Source organism: Rana temporaria, chromosome 4 (assembly GCF_905171775.1).
Source record: "Rana temporaria chromosome 4, aRanTem1.1, whole genome shotgun sequence".
Classification (NCBI taxonomy): Eukaryota; Metazoa; Chordata; class Amphibia; order Anura; family Ranidae; genus Rana; species Rana temporaria.
Window position 1 is genome coordinate 351,046,460 of NC_053492.1, and position 17,250 is coordinate 351,063,709.

At 44.0% G+C, this 17,250-nt stretch overlaps 1 protein-coding gene across 1 annotated transcript in view; it reads right to left on the reverse strand.

Annotated features, from left to right (window-relative positions):
- Positions 1–17,250, reverse strand: part of BIRC6 (baculoviral IAP repeat containing 6) — a 347,923-nt gene that overhangs the window by 159,493 nt on the left and 171,180 nt on the right. The window contains exons 48-53 of the mRNA XM_040347806.1: positions 12,788–12,884; positions 11,585–11,779; positions 6,534–6,734; positions 5,904–6,183; positions 4,232–4,488; positions 4,036–4,144 (exon numbers count right to left, since the gene is read on the reverse strand). Of these exons, the coding sequence (XP_040203740.1) occupies positions 4,036–4,144; positions 4,232–4,488; positions 5,904–6,183; positions 6,534–6,734; positions 11,585–11,779; positions 12,788–12,884 (1,139 nt within the window). The remainder of the gene's footprint in view (positions 1–4,035; positions 4,145–4,231; positions 4,489–5,903; positions 6,184–6,533; positions 6,735–11,584; positions 11,780–12,787; positions 12,885–17,250) is intronic.

Sequence of the window (17,250 nt, forward strand, 5' to 3'; positions counted from 1 at the left end):
GCCACTAAAAAGAAATGGAAAATCCCCTTAACTTTTGAGGCAGATTCTGGAAACATAGATAGCAGTGCTATTTGGGGAGTTTGGGGCACCATCTGAGGCACAGGCGCTATATATTAATTTACAAAATGCTATCCCAAAATGGGCGCAAGGCAGGGCAGCTCCAGCATATATGTTGCGTGGTGCTTACATCTCGCTGGAGCCTCTTCCACCAAGCAATGTTCAGCTAAGCCGACTATAGACGCAGCCTCTATGCGCCCAATTCCTCCACCGTAGTGAAGTCAATGTTCCAGGAATTCTCCCCCTCCGTGATGGATGATGGCCTTCTGTTCCTGTTCTTTGGCCCATGGCCCATGTGGGATTTCCTTGAAGTTGTTAATTTTTTTTAATAGCGAAATAGACATTTGCAGTTTGACAGAGTTCACTTCTCTAAGTTGCCAGTTTACCTTCGGTTTGCAGAATTCCAATAGATTACCTCAAATGGCAACCCAGAAAGGATAGGTTCCCCATTCTTGCCTTTATGTTATTTAATTCCCTGGCTGTTTGGGATAGAATCCAGTACAACCCTAATCTGGTCTCCTCCTTTTCCCCTCTAGCCCATCTTTTCAATAACCCAGCCTTCCCCCTAGTTGAGACCCTGAAGCTTTTCATTGATGGCACAAGTGTGTGTGCGCCACATTGGTAACTTCCTTACAACCCAAGTCACGGCTAAAGGTGGTGGTGGCGGAAAAGTTTAGATTTTTTTCAATCTTCTCATTTCTTCAGTCATAAAGCCCTGGGGTAGGTCGGGATCCCAAAGTGACCCCCTATGAGAGTGGGATGATGGACAGAGGGGAGGGATGGACAGAGGGGAGGGATTTCCATTACCTACCGGCTCTTGCTTGACTCTACGGTTAAACTACCTTACATGCGGGCGTGGGGTGCGGATTTAGTCTCCGAGAAAGACCAGGGCCATTCCATGCTGACTATAAGGGTATAGCAAATGTTTCTTTGGTGGAGGCAAGCGTTAAGGTCCTTTCGAGATGGTATGTGGTTCCAGCACGTCTTGCAAGGCTGTTTCTGACCTTTAAACCTTCATGTTTTCGGGGCTGTCATTCCTTGGGTACTATGCTGCTCGTTTGGTTGGAATGCCCTAAAATCAGGGGCTTCTGGAATAAAGCTCGTTAGAGTTTACAATCTAGGAGGGAGGATAAATTGATATCAAAAAGGTAATAGCTGTGGAGGGTTGAGTTGATGAAGTAAAACGGTGTATTAGAAGCAGGATAAGCTTCTTTAAAGCAGGAGTTCACCCATAAATTTTTTTTTACCCGTAGATTGATGCTCATTTTGTCTAGGGGAATCGGCTAGTTGTTTTAAAATCAGAGCAGTACTTACCGTTGTAGAGAGCGATCTTCTCCGCCGCTTCCGGGTATGGGTCTTCGGGAGTGGGCGTTCCTTCTTGATTGACAGTCTTCCGACAGGCTTCCGACGGTCGCATCCATCGCGGCTCTATACGGCGCCTGCGCACCGACGTTCGGCTACTTTCGGAAAATCGTGACGCGATGGATGCGACCGTCAGAAGCCTGTCGGAAGACTGTCAATCAAAATAGGAACGCCCAGTCCCGCAGCCCATACCCGGAAGCGGCGGAGAAGATCGCTCTCTACAACGGTAAGTACAGCTTCAATTTTAAAACTAGCCGATTCCCCTAGACAAAATGAGCATCAATCTAAGGGTAAAAAGTGGTATTTCTGGGTGAACCTCCACTTTAAAGAGAGGGGTTTTCAGAGATGAATAGATTAGGGGAAAGTCTGACAGATTGGGGTAGGGAGCTTCAAAGGATGGAAGACCCTCTGGAGAAATCCTGGAGGCGAGCATGGGAGGAGACGACAAGGGAGAAAAAAAGCAGGAGGTTTTTGGAAGACCAAAGAGTGGCCTGGATGGTATTTTGAGACTAGGTTAGTGATGCAGCAGGGGGAAGAGTTGTGGATGGCTTTGTAAATTATGGTTAGTACATGGAATTTTATTAGTTGGGTGAGTGGAAGCCAGTGGATAGATTGGCAGAGAGGGGTGGGGGACACTGAACGGTTGGTAAGCTGGATGAGTCTCGCAGGAGCATTCATTATGGACTGATGGGGGGGATAGTGTATGTAAAGGTAATCCAATGAGGAGTGAGTTGCAGTAGACGAGAGATAACCAGGGAGTGAATTAGAAGCTTGGTAGTGTCATTGATTAAAAAGAGGTGTATTCTAGAGATGTTGCAAAGGCTAAGGCGGCATGATTTGGACAGGGATTGGATGTGGGCCTGAAAGGACAGTTCGGAGTCTAGTGTTACCCCTAGCACCCTGGCATGTGGGGACGAATCGATAGTTGTGCCATTGATCTTGACAAAAGTCAGGGGAAGGGGCACGTGGGGAAGGAAATATTATAAGCACGGTTTTATATGGATTCAGTTTGAAGAAGTGGAGTGACAACCAGGCTGATATGTCTGTTAATAAAACAGTGATGTGTGAGGAGACTGATGAGGTGTGCTAAGGGGTAGAGAGATTTGGGTGTCATCTGCATATAATTGGTACCGGAAGCCATCAGCTGACTCAGGGAGGACGTGTAGATCAAGAATAGTAGAGGTCCAAGGACAGAACCTTGGGGGACCCCAACGGTAAAAGGTGTTGGAGAGGGGGAAGTGGAGTTGTAAGTGACACTGAAGGTGCGATGATATAGGCAAGATTTAAACCAACAGAAAGCGCAGCCATGGAGACCAAGAACATTTAGTTTAAGGTGGAAGGGGTTGGTCAACTGTATTAAAGGCAACGGAGAGGTCCAAGAGTAAGAGTACGAAATAATAAACATTGGTTTTAGCTGTTAGTAAGTCGTTTGAGTTTTAGGAGAGCAGTTTCTGTGGACAAAAATCCAGACTTAAGTAATTTCTCAATGAGGTGGTCGCTCAGTCGGTTGTAGACAAAAGGGAGCAAGGAGATGGGTCTTGGGTTAAGATTGGTGGGGTCCAGTGAGGCCTTTATTGGTGAGAGTGTGACTAGTGCATGTTTCAGAGAGTTCAGGAAAATGCCAGTAGAGAGGGAGAGGTTGAAGATATGGGGTTAAAGAGTGTAGGATAGAGTTAGAGGATGACTGTAGTATTTAAGAAACAGGGTCCAGCAGGCAGGAGGTTAGGCAGGCGTTTGAAAAAAGTTTGACTTCCTCTGTAGTAGCTGGGTTAAACAAGAGTATAGATTGTACAGGAGGACAAAGTATAAAGTTTTGAAGATATCTGTAGAGTGGAGATCGAGACTAATTGTCTCAATCTTATTTTTGAAGTGATTCGCAATCTCATGGGCAGTGAGCTAGTTAGTTGGTGGAGGTAATGGAGGACGAAGTTGAAAGTTACAAAGGTACAAAAGAGTTGACGGGGCTGCGTGAGGGTGTTAACGAGAGTGATAAAGTAGGTTTGTTTGGCAGTGTGGAGGCAGGAAAGGTATTTTTGGGGGGCAGATTTATATTGGCTGAAATCTTGCTGTGACTTAATCTTATGGCACAGACGCTCAAGAGCATGGCTCTTTTGTTTGAGGCTTCTGGCATGGTCTGTCTGCCAGGGTTGTATCGGTCGGGGCCTGATCCTGCGCATGGTGAGGGGGGCCAAGGCATCCAGGGTGAATGACAGTGAACTGTTGTAAACAGATGTGGCCAGGTTGGGACAGGACAAGGATGAGATTTTGTCAGAGACAATCTGCAGTCTCTTCTATGTAAAAAGTGGCAGTAAAGTTGTACCCACAGGTAAGCCTACAATAAATCTTAGCTGTAGGTACAGCGAATATCTTCTAAACATGCAGTGTTTAGGAGGTATTCACACAGAACGCAAGCGGTGACGTCATACTGTGCCGGACCTTAAGAGCTCTTTGCCACAGCTGAGGGCCCCTGCGTAAATGCATGGGAGTGAAGTTATCCCAGCCGGAGCCCGCAAATTCAGAAGATCAAACCAATTGTTATCTTAGTTTTGCCTTGACATACACTTAAATTAATCTACTAATCAAGAAAAAGATTATACATATATAAAAAGGAAGTACCTATCCTTTGTTCCGGGGTCTTGAGTGGTACCCAGCTGGTATAGAATATCTATTGTGGAATCTGATGAGAGACCATTAAGTCTTCCAAAAAGAAGAGGACTATTCAAATCTGCAAATTAAAATTTTAAATCAACTCTCTGATGCAATCAGATTAAAAATAAAAAAGTAGGTTTAGGGTGAATGGTTGGAAACATACCAGCAGGATCGCTGCCAGATGCTGCACAGTTACGAAGAAGGATGTCAATAAGACGTAAACCAATCCTAGTTGACTGCAGGCCAATCTTAACCAATACTGCTTCAATGTTGGGTGAATGCATGCCACAGTAGGGAGACATCAACAGTGCAGCACATGTCTGCAGTAGGTTAGCTGTAGGTGCTGCAGCACTTGCCATCATCGCTTCCAATTCACTGATATGAGTTAGACAGTGATGTAAAAGCCTTAGCCAGCCAATACTAAAATTAAAGCAGAAAAGAGTTAAACATTTTCAACTGCATTTTAACACAGAATATTGACCAACTGCACAAGCTGCCATCAGCATTTGCACTGTTGGTAAAGATCAGGACAGAGAACAGTTTGTCAGTCCACTCAAAAGCATTTCACTACTATAGTCTGGTGAATTGCATTGCCCCCTAGCTTCCTATATATCCTACAGAATTCCCTGCCATGAGAATGCATTTCCTTTTGCTTGCATTTGGAGTTTTCCCAATTCTTCATAAAAAAAGCGGGGAAATTAGGACGTATCCACCAAAGTCTGAGTAATTACCAAGGTATAAAGGCCAAGTTCACCTTTTGTTAAAAAAAATAAAATAAATGCACATCTTTTTGCAGTTAAAAAATGTGTGCGTTTTTTTTTTTTTTTTACATTGCATCCTGTAAAAGCATTGCAACCGCGATCAACAGATCATGGGTGCAATGCCAGGATCCTGCAGACACCCAGTACACTGTCTGCCCCTACCTCAAATACGGGTAAGGCAGATACAGAATGGCAGGAAGGATCAATGAATAACAAGGACGCTCACAAGCACTCTCACAGTTCATTGAAAACTACAAGCCGTCAGCTGCAATGGACGACACTACTTGTAGTCTATTCATTAACAGGAAATGGCAAATGAATTACACTGCCGTGTGTGGTGACCCCGCACAACCGCGCTGGTTTTAAATTGCAACAGCAGGTGCGGGGAGAAGATGCCCTGGCCACTGCCAGAGCGGGGAGCGCTGGAGGTGGGTAAATAGGAGCATGTTACACCCTAAATATAGGACTAACATGTAAATTGTTTCTAAAGATTAATTTATCCTTTAACTCCTCAGCATCCTAAAGAAAAAGTTTTGGAGGAATAATATAAAAAAAAAATATAGAACTTTTTTTTATAAACCACTTAAGGACCGAGCCCGTTTTTCAGACTTGGCGTTTACATGTTAAAAACTATTTTTTTTAAGACGTATGGGCAGAAGTGATGTTTTTACGCCATATTGCCCTCACTCACATCCATACCCAGCCACGGATAGGACCCGATCACCTCCGGTAATCGGCAGAGGGGCTACCTTGGAATAACCAAATTCAAGACAATCAGATCATAAAAGATTTGCAAATGCAAGTTTTACGATATCTACTTTAGCTCCCAAAATACTTTATGAAGAAATTCTGGTAACCAAAATCGTAATGCAGAGACAATAAACACATACAAAAGTTACAGCTCAGACCCTTGTTAGGCCAGCCTGATTTTGCCTCCTGTAAAAGTCGAATTGCTGAAAAATTTTAATGGTTTATGCTAAAGATATATCACATTCTAGTTAGCTTCAAATAGCTAATGCCACTTGTTAGGTCTCAGAGTGTGCGGATTCTACCACTAGTCAATTAGCTAAATACCTGGTCTTAGACACTTGGTCCTCAGAGGGAAGGAAAGGATTGTTAACAGTTGCAGAGGAAGTGTTTCCAAAAGCTGTAAGACCAAGTAATTTTATCTGTGAAAGGCCAAGTGTGCTGGCATCCCGAGGACGATGAAGTCGTAGGCAGACTGCTGAAGCCACTTCTGCTTTAACCAGCTGAATTTTTATATAGGTAAGCCCACTAGTAATAATCGGTGTAGACAAAGGCAACATGTTCACTCCATCTGCACTGATTTCCACAGAGACCGATGATGGACATGCTAAAAAAAAGGAAACATAAAATAAAAATCTCAGATGTCCGACAGCACAATAAGCTACATTTTATCATAAAAAGCACATTATGCAGATTATTATGGTTACTACATGTTCTATAATGGTATAAACGTGATTAGTTCTATGCAAGTTTGACCAGTATTCATGGCATTTTGAAGAGGATGTGCAAAGCACTTCAATTCTCGTTTGCTAATCTGAACATAAGCCATCATTGCAAAAAAACAGCTTGAAGATGGAAACATAGGTTGTAAAATTAATAAAAGATTATTATTGACATGACACAAGACCTTCTACAGTTAGGAGGTTTAAAATATAAAATTTTGAGAGATATACTTACTAGCCAGAGATGCAAGGTGGGGCTGGATGTGTATCTCCTTTAAAAGTACTGCCGCTGGTAAGTGGATCGTGAGATCACACCACGCTTCCTCTGGTAGAAATATATATGACCAAGCTGCAGAACGTGCTCTCCTATGGGGTGGAGTGGCCTGAAGCAGGACTTCTGCTGGCTGAGCAGTTGGACTACTTGATGTAATGGTACCTATAAGAAAAAAATAAATAAAACAACCACAAAAGTGTCATGATAATTAAACCATTGTGGTAAAAATTGATCTAGCAGCATACCCATTTAAGTTCTGGCCCGCTGTTCCTTTCTGGGTTCAGGGTGTCATTTCAGCAAATACAGAATTTATGTATTTCATTTTGCACTTTCCTTCTACAGGGTGACCATTGATGCCTTGTAAGGTTCCCCCTCCCCAGAGTCCCCCTAGTGTAGCCATCTTTACACGCGCATTTATTAGGCAGAATTTTCATTGAAGCTCCGTGGCAGGCAACTCAAAGACAACTGCATACAAACCCACTCCCTGGCCCTTCCTTAAAACTTTGACAGCAAGTGGCTTTTGAGCCCTGCACAAGAATGCCACTCCCTTGTCCATCCTCAACTACAGAAGCTCCTGTCTTCTGCAGAAACCTAATCCTGAGTTTTCTGTGATGTAAGCAATGAGCACTCTTAACCAGATGTTCGGCGTTGCGCTCCTAAAAAGGCCTGAGCAACGAGCTTTAGAAGACCTCAGTGTGTGTGTTTTTTTTTTTTTTTGCCAAATCAGCTGCCAATACCAGAACATCGAAACTTGCTGTTTTGATGCTCTGAGCTTCCTGCCTTCCCATCTTGCTGCCCCAGGTATGTGGGTGCTCTCTGCGCCTGCCAGGACCTATGGAATCCCACTGGAGACTTCACTATGAGCCAGTGCCTTTTTAAGAGTACAATGCCAAGTGCAACTGTTCCCAGCACCCCATGCACAGGCTGAAAAGAGGGATACAGGGCCAAAGACACGTCTCCCCTCCTCCACAGAGGTGACTGACAGCACCCTCCGAGTCAGCGTGGCTATGATTCTGGGTCCTTTTCAGGAACAGTTGCACGTAAGGTTGTAGTTCTGAACAGGGGGACACATGTAGTAGAGACTCCAGCAAAACTACATAGGTCCCAGTAGGTACCCACATACCTAGAGTCAGGCAACTCTACCTAGAGTCAGGAAACTAAGGGCAGTATGAGGAGGAAGCTCAGGAGAAAAATTATAAGAACTTCAAGAGCATGAAAGTTATATTAGCAGCTTATTTAGCTACCCCACTGCTCATTTTTACTCTTAACAAGACAGGATTACTACAGCAGGAACTGAACTAACCCTGGCATGTAAACAAGCAGATGTGGGGTATATAGAAGACAGACAACATCAATGTAGGCTGCTTTCGACGCAATACATGCATTTAATTTTTTTGTGCCTGGAGTGGGTAGATGTCCAACGCAAATTTAAGTTGGATGTAATCTTAAAAACTGGTACAGAACAAGGACCGAGCCAGGACTTCAAATCTAAGCTAGCCAATGAAGGAAAGGGTCGCAAACGTCAAAGAACACATAACAGTGTATTATTTTTAAACATAAAAAGGATAAAAAAACTTGCAGCCCCACTACATAAACTGAAAAATGTACAATCAAAGCATAAAATATTGTGGGGGAAAAAAAAATACTAAGATTCCAAGAAAAACAGTGTAACAAAACAAGTGTTATATTTGAAACAAAATATTTGAAAGTCCAGTGTTCTAAATTAAGCACCAAGTCATAATCCTTTGTGGGAGTATAGTTTTGCAAAAAAAAAAAAAAAAAGCTACAAAAACACTACTGCAAAATGTATTCTTCAGCCAACGCTTCTTCCGTTTTTTTGGAACGTCCAGTGTGCATGAGGCCTGTTTTTCAAAAGTAGCATCAATATTGCAATTCCAATGGCCAATCCACTCCACTGGATTAGCTGCAGTTAATTTGTTTCATGTTCCATCGTGGAGCTTGTTGCACAGAATGTCATTACATGCTGCTGTCTTGGGAGCTAGGAGAGCGACATAAATGCGAGTGGATAGTTGCTGGCTTTTTACTCACGATAGCTTTTACTTCTGCAACACTGAGGCTGCCTTCTTATGTTTTTGCGTGATAAAGCACTAAAGCGATTGTTAACAATTTGTTTTCTAAACCACAGAGCAGCCCCAATCCTGTTGATACTTTTTTCTGGTAATTTTAGGATTTTTAACAATATTATGTTTTGATTGCATCACTTTATGTAAAATATTAAGTTTATGTGGCGGTGCTAATCTGTTATGTTATAAGGGATTCACATATATCAGCCCCTTTTCCGCTTGGATAGTCATTAACTAGCACAAACTGTTTTGTGTTTTTTTTTTTTTTTTATATAACCAAGGAGCATCATTATCAAAATAGGTGTATTCATACAAAAACATTCAAAGTGATTGTAAACTTTCTTTAAGTTGCTCTGAGCTATGGTTTTGCACATAGCAGCCCCAAACCTCCCAGTCTTCACCCATCATGATGTGTGTCCTGCAGGTTCTTTATAGAGACTCTACTCCCTTCCAGGGGAATCACTGCCCTAGACCTGTTTAAAACCCTGCCAAAAAGGTCATCAGATAAAGTGTACCCCCGAAATAGCTGCCTGCAGGATCCAGCGCTAACCAGCAGGCATTACAGGCTGTCCACACTCTTGTATGTGCAGTCAGAGTAAAGTCCCTTTTCGGCTGTTGGGCTGTAGCAACCAATCCTGGAACAGGCCAGGAAATTGGAACCAAGCCCTTACAAGGAAAATCTGCAGACACATACAGGCACATCCATCACCTAAGAACACAAGTTAAAAACTTGGGCTTTGCTGAGCTGGGAGGGGTTATGCCTAGGAAGAGATTCCTGTAATTTTTGATCAGTGTAGTCTGTCCAGTGAGGCATAGTTAAAAAATGCAAGTTGTCCAGGCATCCACAAAGAAATGCAGACCAGTACTAGACCTTGCATGTAGACTGGAAGCCAAGGTAGTCTTGACGAGTGTATCGAGGGAGTGGAGAAATAAGGGATGTGACTACAACATAAGCGGGGAGAAAAAGCGGTCCAACAGTGCCCTTGCCACGCACCCTTGGTAATAGTCCGATGGTCATGCTACAACTGTCTGCACATCAATCACAGGCTCAACCCCAGAAAGGGTTGGAACTTTAGGTGATTTTGAGTAATCAAACATAAGTTGACAATAAAGTCACAGCCAGGATAGGCAGATTGCGAAAGAAAACGGACTTTCGAAAGGACTTCCAACTGGATATCATTTGGGTCATTAAAGACAGGCAAATCTTCTACTGGAATCGTAGCCAGATCCACAGTGAGAAAAGTTGGCTTCTGCACAAAACCCTTACCCCATACAGTTACAAGGCTAATGCTCCAAGTAAGCAGACAGCATATTAGGATGTTAAAAATCTTCATAGAGAAAGAGTTGGAAAAACGAGAGCAAATGAAAAGTCTTGGCGTCAAAGCGGAACCCTCTTATTGTTTTCACAGCCAAGGAAGCTGTCATCTTGGCCTCTGATCGTCAACTGCCATAATGCTGTACATGTGATCAGCTATGACACCAGCCACTTAATGGTTTAGTTCAAAGCACAACCAATTTTATAACATGCCGGGAATGTAACTTTTTTGAAAATTGTTAAAGTGATAGGCTTAGTTCAGCTTTAAGCACTTTAAAAAGGACTGCAGACTGGAGACAAAAATGGTAGAGGCAACAAGCCAATCTCATTCAGAGTAGTGCTCAGGGCATCAATAAAAAACAAAAATGTATTTTAGGAGTAATAGCAGTAGACTATAAGCTCTAACAACTGGATAGACTCAGAATCAGACACAGTTTATGCGACCAATGGGCTTAGAAGCAGCCAAGGCTGCAGGTAAAGCAGATATAGAATCAGCAGAGGGGGGTGCAGGAGCATGTTTGTGGCCTCTGATCAGTCAGCAAATAAATGGGTGATTTAAGCCATACAGGTCTTGTATAACTGTAGAAAACCCTTAGTCAAAATGCAGAGGATATAGCCACAGCTGACAGCTAAACAGGGAAACATGATTGTAGGTTGCAGCTGTGAACACCATCGGTCAAGCTACGAGCAGCCTCAGAGCTGCTAGCAGAGTGAAAGCTTGGGGGTACGCAGTACAGTGAAACTGCCCCCAAAAATCAGACATGTTGCGATTGCTTGACAATATGGCAACTTCTAATCTCCAGGTAAGAGGCAAGGCTTGGGGCACGCATGAAACCCAGGCAGCTGGTAGCAGATGAGGGTTAGATGGCTAGAGGTGACCAAAATTACTGCCGGCAGGCAGCAGGAAAAGGTCAAAGATCAAATTTACACATGCTTTCTTGATGCTTTATGGTGGAAAAGAATACAGTGTGCACAATACTCTACATACCAGATGACTTTAGTCTAATATAACCCTTTCTCTGGAGAAACCAGCAGGAACACAAAAAAAAGAATGGGGCAGCTCCTTGTGTTCAGCCCGACAAGGCTACAAACTAAATGATTCTTCAGAAACATGGCAAGGCCTGAGGCAACCTGGGCAAGGGCTCTGAACCTGAAAAGCGCTCTGAGGCAAAGCTTTATCAGAATAGAATCTGTGCACGATGGTTACTTCCAGACTATCGCTGCAAAGTCAAGTGGGTTCCAGATGTAGTAATCAAAACACCATTGAGAACAACCAAGCTGGATAGTTGCAAACAAAGCCAAGCTTTAGCAGCGATACAGAGAGGAATTCGAACTGAAAAAAAAAAAAAAAAAAAATCTAAGAATAAGTGCTGGCAAAAAAATAGGTTAATCTAAAAAGGCAGAGCTGAAAAAAAAAATGTTCCATCTTTTTGGGGCACTAGCAAAAAGAGGCATGCTGGTAATGAAAGGGGTTATCCTAGGTTGGTTTACAGCTTTTTGATTGCCAGTGTCCAAAAACCCTGTAGGTGGAAGAAAATCCCAAAAGGTGAAAGTTCCTGTGACCCTTTATCAACGAGGAAGAAAAAGAAAAGTTAACTGGAATGTACAAATACCTAATGGAGCAAAGTTGTGAATGCCTTCTGCATTGTCTGGCTCTGAAACAAGCACTCTTGCTTTCAAACTGCTCTCAGAGGTTTTGCTGGGACCAGAGTCAAGGAACTTCATGATTGTAGAGACCATACTTCGGGCAGTGTTAACAATTGCTCTGGTACTGGTGACCATGTTGTTACAGATAAGTTGAACCCCACCTGAAAAAAAAAAAAAAAAAAACTTTTTAATGGCAGTTTGCATTTCTGGCGAAAGCATAAATTGCAGTATTTATCTAGATAGTAAAGCTGCATGATTGAGAATCCAATTTTTTTTGCTCAGTATAAAGATCATGATTCTCACGGCGTATCATCTTTCACATTATACAAAAAATTTGGGCAAACTTTACAGTTTTGTTTTTTAAAGTTCATTAAGTATATTTTCCCCCGAAAAGGAGTTGACCAGCTGATCTCATGAAATCATGGATGTAGGACAGTAAAGGGATCCCCAGGGATCGGTTGATTGCTTATTAGCAAAAGATGTCCGATTAGTAACACGTTACTGAAAATTTAAATGGATGTCGATTGGAGAAACTAACCTCAGGGGGAACTATTGACTGTGGACTGTACCACTGAGGATGTCTCCTGGCGGAGAAGCTGGGATACCTTGCTGACAAGCACAGACACACGGCCTGGGGTACAAGCCACAGGCGGTTTTTGATCTCCTTGAAAAAGAGATCAATTTAGCTGGTAAGCGGCAGTAGTTTCTCAGGTGGAGGATCTTCTTTTCCATCTCATCACTATTCCTTGGGGGTTTTTTTTCGTTTGAAGTCACAGAGTATAAAGTGAGCCGAGGATTACGTTTTATGAACCGATACCTGGAGTACCACGGAACTACTTAGTCTTGATGTGGACTTTCATTGGTCATATGGTTCAAATGAATAAGTGACATTCTTTAATAACATGAGAGTTCATCACAGGACTCGCATGCTATTTGAGGGAAACAGTTCAGTTCATTATGCATCACCCTCTTTGGTTGATTGGGAGTACAAGTAACTTACATTAAATGTGGATACACAGATTTTATGGGACAGTAATATTCAAAAAAATCTAGCTTTGATACAAGATGGATTACTTTTTGATACCTCAGTTATTAGTTAAGAAGCTTAGTGAAGAAGCTAGACTGTTCCAAAAAATATATAAAAAGAAGAAAATTCTACAATCACTTACCCATTTCATGGAAGGCTTTCAAAGCCTCACTTGTGTCCAAAACTCTTAAAATAAACCACAGCAAAGGCTCTGACAGCTGACAGGTAGAAAGAGACCCCTAGGACAAAAATCACAAAAGAATAAATACCAAAAAATAGCTTTACGCTTACCAGTAACGTATTTTCCCGTAGTCTTTCAGGATAGCCACAAATGACAACTTTGCTCCTTCCCTTCCTTCGCAAACACTGCACCAGCCCATAAATTTTTACCTCCGCCTGCCAGACCTTTTTCCCAAGAGCACCTCCGGTCGGCTGGGGAGACACAAGAACACATTAATAACATATCACATGTTACTATCGTGCCTGCGTTTAGGTCTTCAAGACCCCCCAAAACTCTATGTGGGTAACTAGTGCTGTCCTGAAAGACTACTGGAAAAGACGTTGCTGGCAAGCGCAACTCTAATTTTACCTTTCCGTCTTTCAGGACAGCCACAAATGAGAGGATAGACGAGCACTTACTACTTAGGGTGGGACAACGGCTTGCTCATTTGCCGACACCAGTTCCACTCTAATGTCTTACAAAGGTGGTAACACTGGACCACACACTGCTGCATTGCAAATTTGCTCTGGCATTGCTCCAGCTTTCCGCTTGCGAAGCTGCCATAGCCCTAGTAGAGTGTGCTTTTATTCCGACAAGAACCTCTCTCCCTGCCAGCTTGTAGGCCTGGCCAATGTTTACCCTGAGCCATCTGGCAATGGTGCGTAGAGACGCTTTATACCCATTTTTTGCCCCGTCAAACAGAGTCTAACTTTTACTGCCTTTGTCAGCCAAGTACTGCAGGATACATCTTCTTACATCTAAGGTATGAAATCTGAACTCCCTTCCTCCTGAGGTATTAGGGCAAAAAGTGGGTAAAACTATCTTCTGTGGTATTTCAAAGCCACTTTAGGTGGGAAAGCCAGATCGATCTGAAAAAAAAAAGAACACAGGGGGGGTCCAAGAGATAAAGCCTCCATTTCGCCCACTCTCCTGTCCTGGCAGTTGTCACTGCAAACAAAAAAATGGTTTTGAAAGTAAGATCCTTTAGTGAACAATTTACTCAAGGTTCAAATGGAGGCTCCGTTACAATACCAGAGATAGGTCCCACTTAGGGAAGGGTGGACCTTGCACTGGTCTCTGTCTTGCTAGAGTTTCAAGAATCTGACCACCCAGGGGTTGGTGGTCAGAGATATCTCCAAATATGCGCCGAGACCTAGCTCTTCAGGGTACCGATGGCTAACCCCTTATCTGCCCCGCATTGCAAAAACTCCAAAACTGCTACGGGGCTCTGCACCTTAAAAAGGAGTTTCCTAAACACCACTCCTTAAAGCGACCCTAAACTTTTTAGTAGATTCTGCGCGTCTTTTTTCCTGCTTCTGAGGAGAGTGGCTACCAGTCCTTCAGAAAAACCTTTGGTCTTTAGCATTTCCCCTTCGGTAGCCAGGCCGCCAAGTTCCAGCTGTGTACCTGGGGACAGAGGACTGGGCCCTGCGAAAGGAGATTCTCTCTAAGTGGAAGGAACCAGGGGGTTCCACTGCCAACTGCTTGAGGATCGAGAACCAAGCTCTTTTGGGCCAGTGTGGTGCCACTAAGATTAGAGAGGCGTTTTCTGACTGAAATTTTCTCAACAAAGATAGGAGCAGAATTGGGGGTGGAAAGGCATAGCATCTCTTGATAGCGCATCTACCCCTAGAGCATTTTCCCATCTGTTTAGTGAGGGGGAAAAAAACAAAAAAACAAAAAAAAACAGGGGTTTTTGGGTTGTCCCCTGAAGCAAATAGGTCCACCTCTGGGGGGGGGGGGGGGGGGCCCAATCTCCTAGCTATTAGGTTGAAGACCTCCTGGGTGAGGACCCAATCGCCCTCTCAGCTGCCTTCGCCTGAGGAAGCCCACCACTACGTTTTCTTCCCTTTTAGAAAAAACACCGATAGGGAAAGTGCGTTGGTTTCTGCCCAGCTCAGGATCTCTGTTGCTAGGGCCAACAGGACTCTGCTCCTCGTGCCGCCTTGCTTGTTTATATTAGCAACGACTAGGAGTTGTCTGAGCGCACTTGGATGTGGTGGCCCTGAAGTTCCCCTCTGAAGGCTTTGCATGCCAATCCGACAGCTTTTAGTCCTTTCCAGTTGGATGACCTTGTGTTCCCTCGCCTTTCCAGGTGCCCTGTGCCAGCCGAAATCCAAAGTGTGCTCCCCAGCTTCTGCCGCTTGCGTCTCTGGTTATCACCCTGGAAACCAGAATGAGCAGGTGATGCCCCTGTGACAGATTTATCAGCTTCCTCCACCAGAGGGATCTTTTTACCCGAGGATGAACTGATGGTAAGGTGTCTAACGACTCCTGGCTGTGATCCCACAATTTTAGAACAAAGGCTTGCAGGGGACGGAAATGTAGGCCTGCCCATTGAACCGCTGGGATGGCAGAAGTCAGTAACCCCAGAGTTGCGCTTACTGAAACCTGCTGATTGTTTTGGAGAGATGCTACAGCTTTGTCCAATTTCTGGATTTTCTCTGCCGGTAGAAAAACTGAGCTGAGTCCAGCTGGTACCCCAGGTAGGTAATGCACTGAGCAGAAATCAAGCTGGACTTTTCCAGGTTCAGGGGTTCCCTTGTTAGTTCCAGATCCCCAATTAGCTGATCTAGAGATACTACAAAGAGGAGCAAGCCATCCAGATATGCGATAGAGACTCCCTTGAGTAGCAGAAAGGCCATGGCTTCTGCTTGATCTTTGCAAATATTCGGATGACGAGGATAGGCCAAATGGCAGTGCTTGAAACTGAAGATGAATTGTTTATCCATCTACGTTTACTGCCAGACGTAGGAAATTCTGAAAAGTATCTGCAATAGGTACTTTGAGGTATGCGTCCTTTAGAACCAGTGACACCATATAACAGTTCAGGTGTAGTAATGTTCTGACTGTGAATATGGATTCCATACGGAACCTCTTGTGGGCTTTAAGTTTAGGATCAGTCCAACTTCATGAGGGCTTTTTCACTATGAAAATGTATGAATAAACCCCCCAACCCCCCCTCCCTTCTTCCCCTTTTGGAACTCTGCGAACCAAGTTCTGTTCCTCTAGTTCACTTAATACCCTCAATAGGGCCTCTGCCTTTGTCGTACATCTGGGAAGGTGTGTGGACTAGGATTCTTCGTGGGGGAGGTTCTGTAAATTCTATGCAGTACCTGCGCCGTATGATCCCCATGATAAATGGATTGGGGGAAAAATTGCTCCCCACTGTGAAAGCAAGGCCCCCAATCTTCCTCCCACTGTGACCAGCGAGTCATTGGCTTTTTTCGAGGCTGCTCAGGAGAGCGAAAAATCACACCTCTGCCCTTGCCCCCAGGTCTTCTTTTCCCCCTCAGGTTTGGGGGGCCCTCTTCGTTTCTGCAGCCAAAAAACCCTTCTTGGTTTGAATTGGGGGTTTTAGTTTCACTGGTAAGGACTTCTTGTTCGCTGTACGGTCTATCACCGCTTCCAGACTTAGGCCAAAGAGTAGATCCTCGGTCAGGGGAATGCCACATCATTTAACCTTAAAATAATTGTTGCCTAGCCATGTCCTCAGCCAGAGGGCTCTTCTGGGCGAGTTGGCTAGTGCTGCGGTTCTGGCCGGCATTCGAACAGACTCTGCAGATGCATCCGTTACATATGCTACCCCTCGCAAAATAGCCTCTTTTGCAGTACCTGTTTCAATATGAGCCTGGATCTATGCAAGCCAATGCTTTAGGTTTACGGGGCACTATTGTGACCGCCATTTCTGGTTTCAAATTCCCTAAAGTTGATTCCCAGGTCTTCTTTAGAAAGGTGGTATAGACTGCCCCTAAGAGATCCTCTATCTCTTCTAGGCATAGTTTGTATCATGAGGGTTTCCTGGACTCCCCGTCCTGGTTCTCTCCCTCAGATTCCTTCTGGGAACCGGAGGTGTCACCATCTGGCTCCTCCCTAGCCACCTCGCTGGAGGCCTCCGTGGTTGTACCTGCCGTGGCAGTGACAACTGGCTGGGAAGATGCAGAGCCCTGTGCTAGTTGAGGGGTTGTACTCTTAATACAGGTGACAGATTAGCGGGAAATTTAAACCCTTCAAACAGGGATTTAAAAGATTGAAAGGTTGAAGACAATTCCTTTACCAAAGCCGCTAACCCCGCTTCCTGCTCTGATGCTCTATCTCTGACTAAAGCATCAATAAAATTCTTGCACAACACCTTTGGTCAAGATTTCCCTACAAGAGGCGCACTTTCTCCTAGAGCTATGTGAGGTTCTTGACTTCTCAGTAGCTTTCAGAAATACATAAAAGAAAAAAAACAAAAACAAACACAATCTTCACCCTCGACCCCAAAGACCCAAACAACCGGAGGCCCATAACAGGTCTAAATGTTTTCTCCAAGGTAATGGAGAAAGTAGTTGTACAACAGCTGCAACTGCATTTGGACACCCATAAATAACTCGACCCGTTTC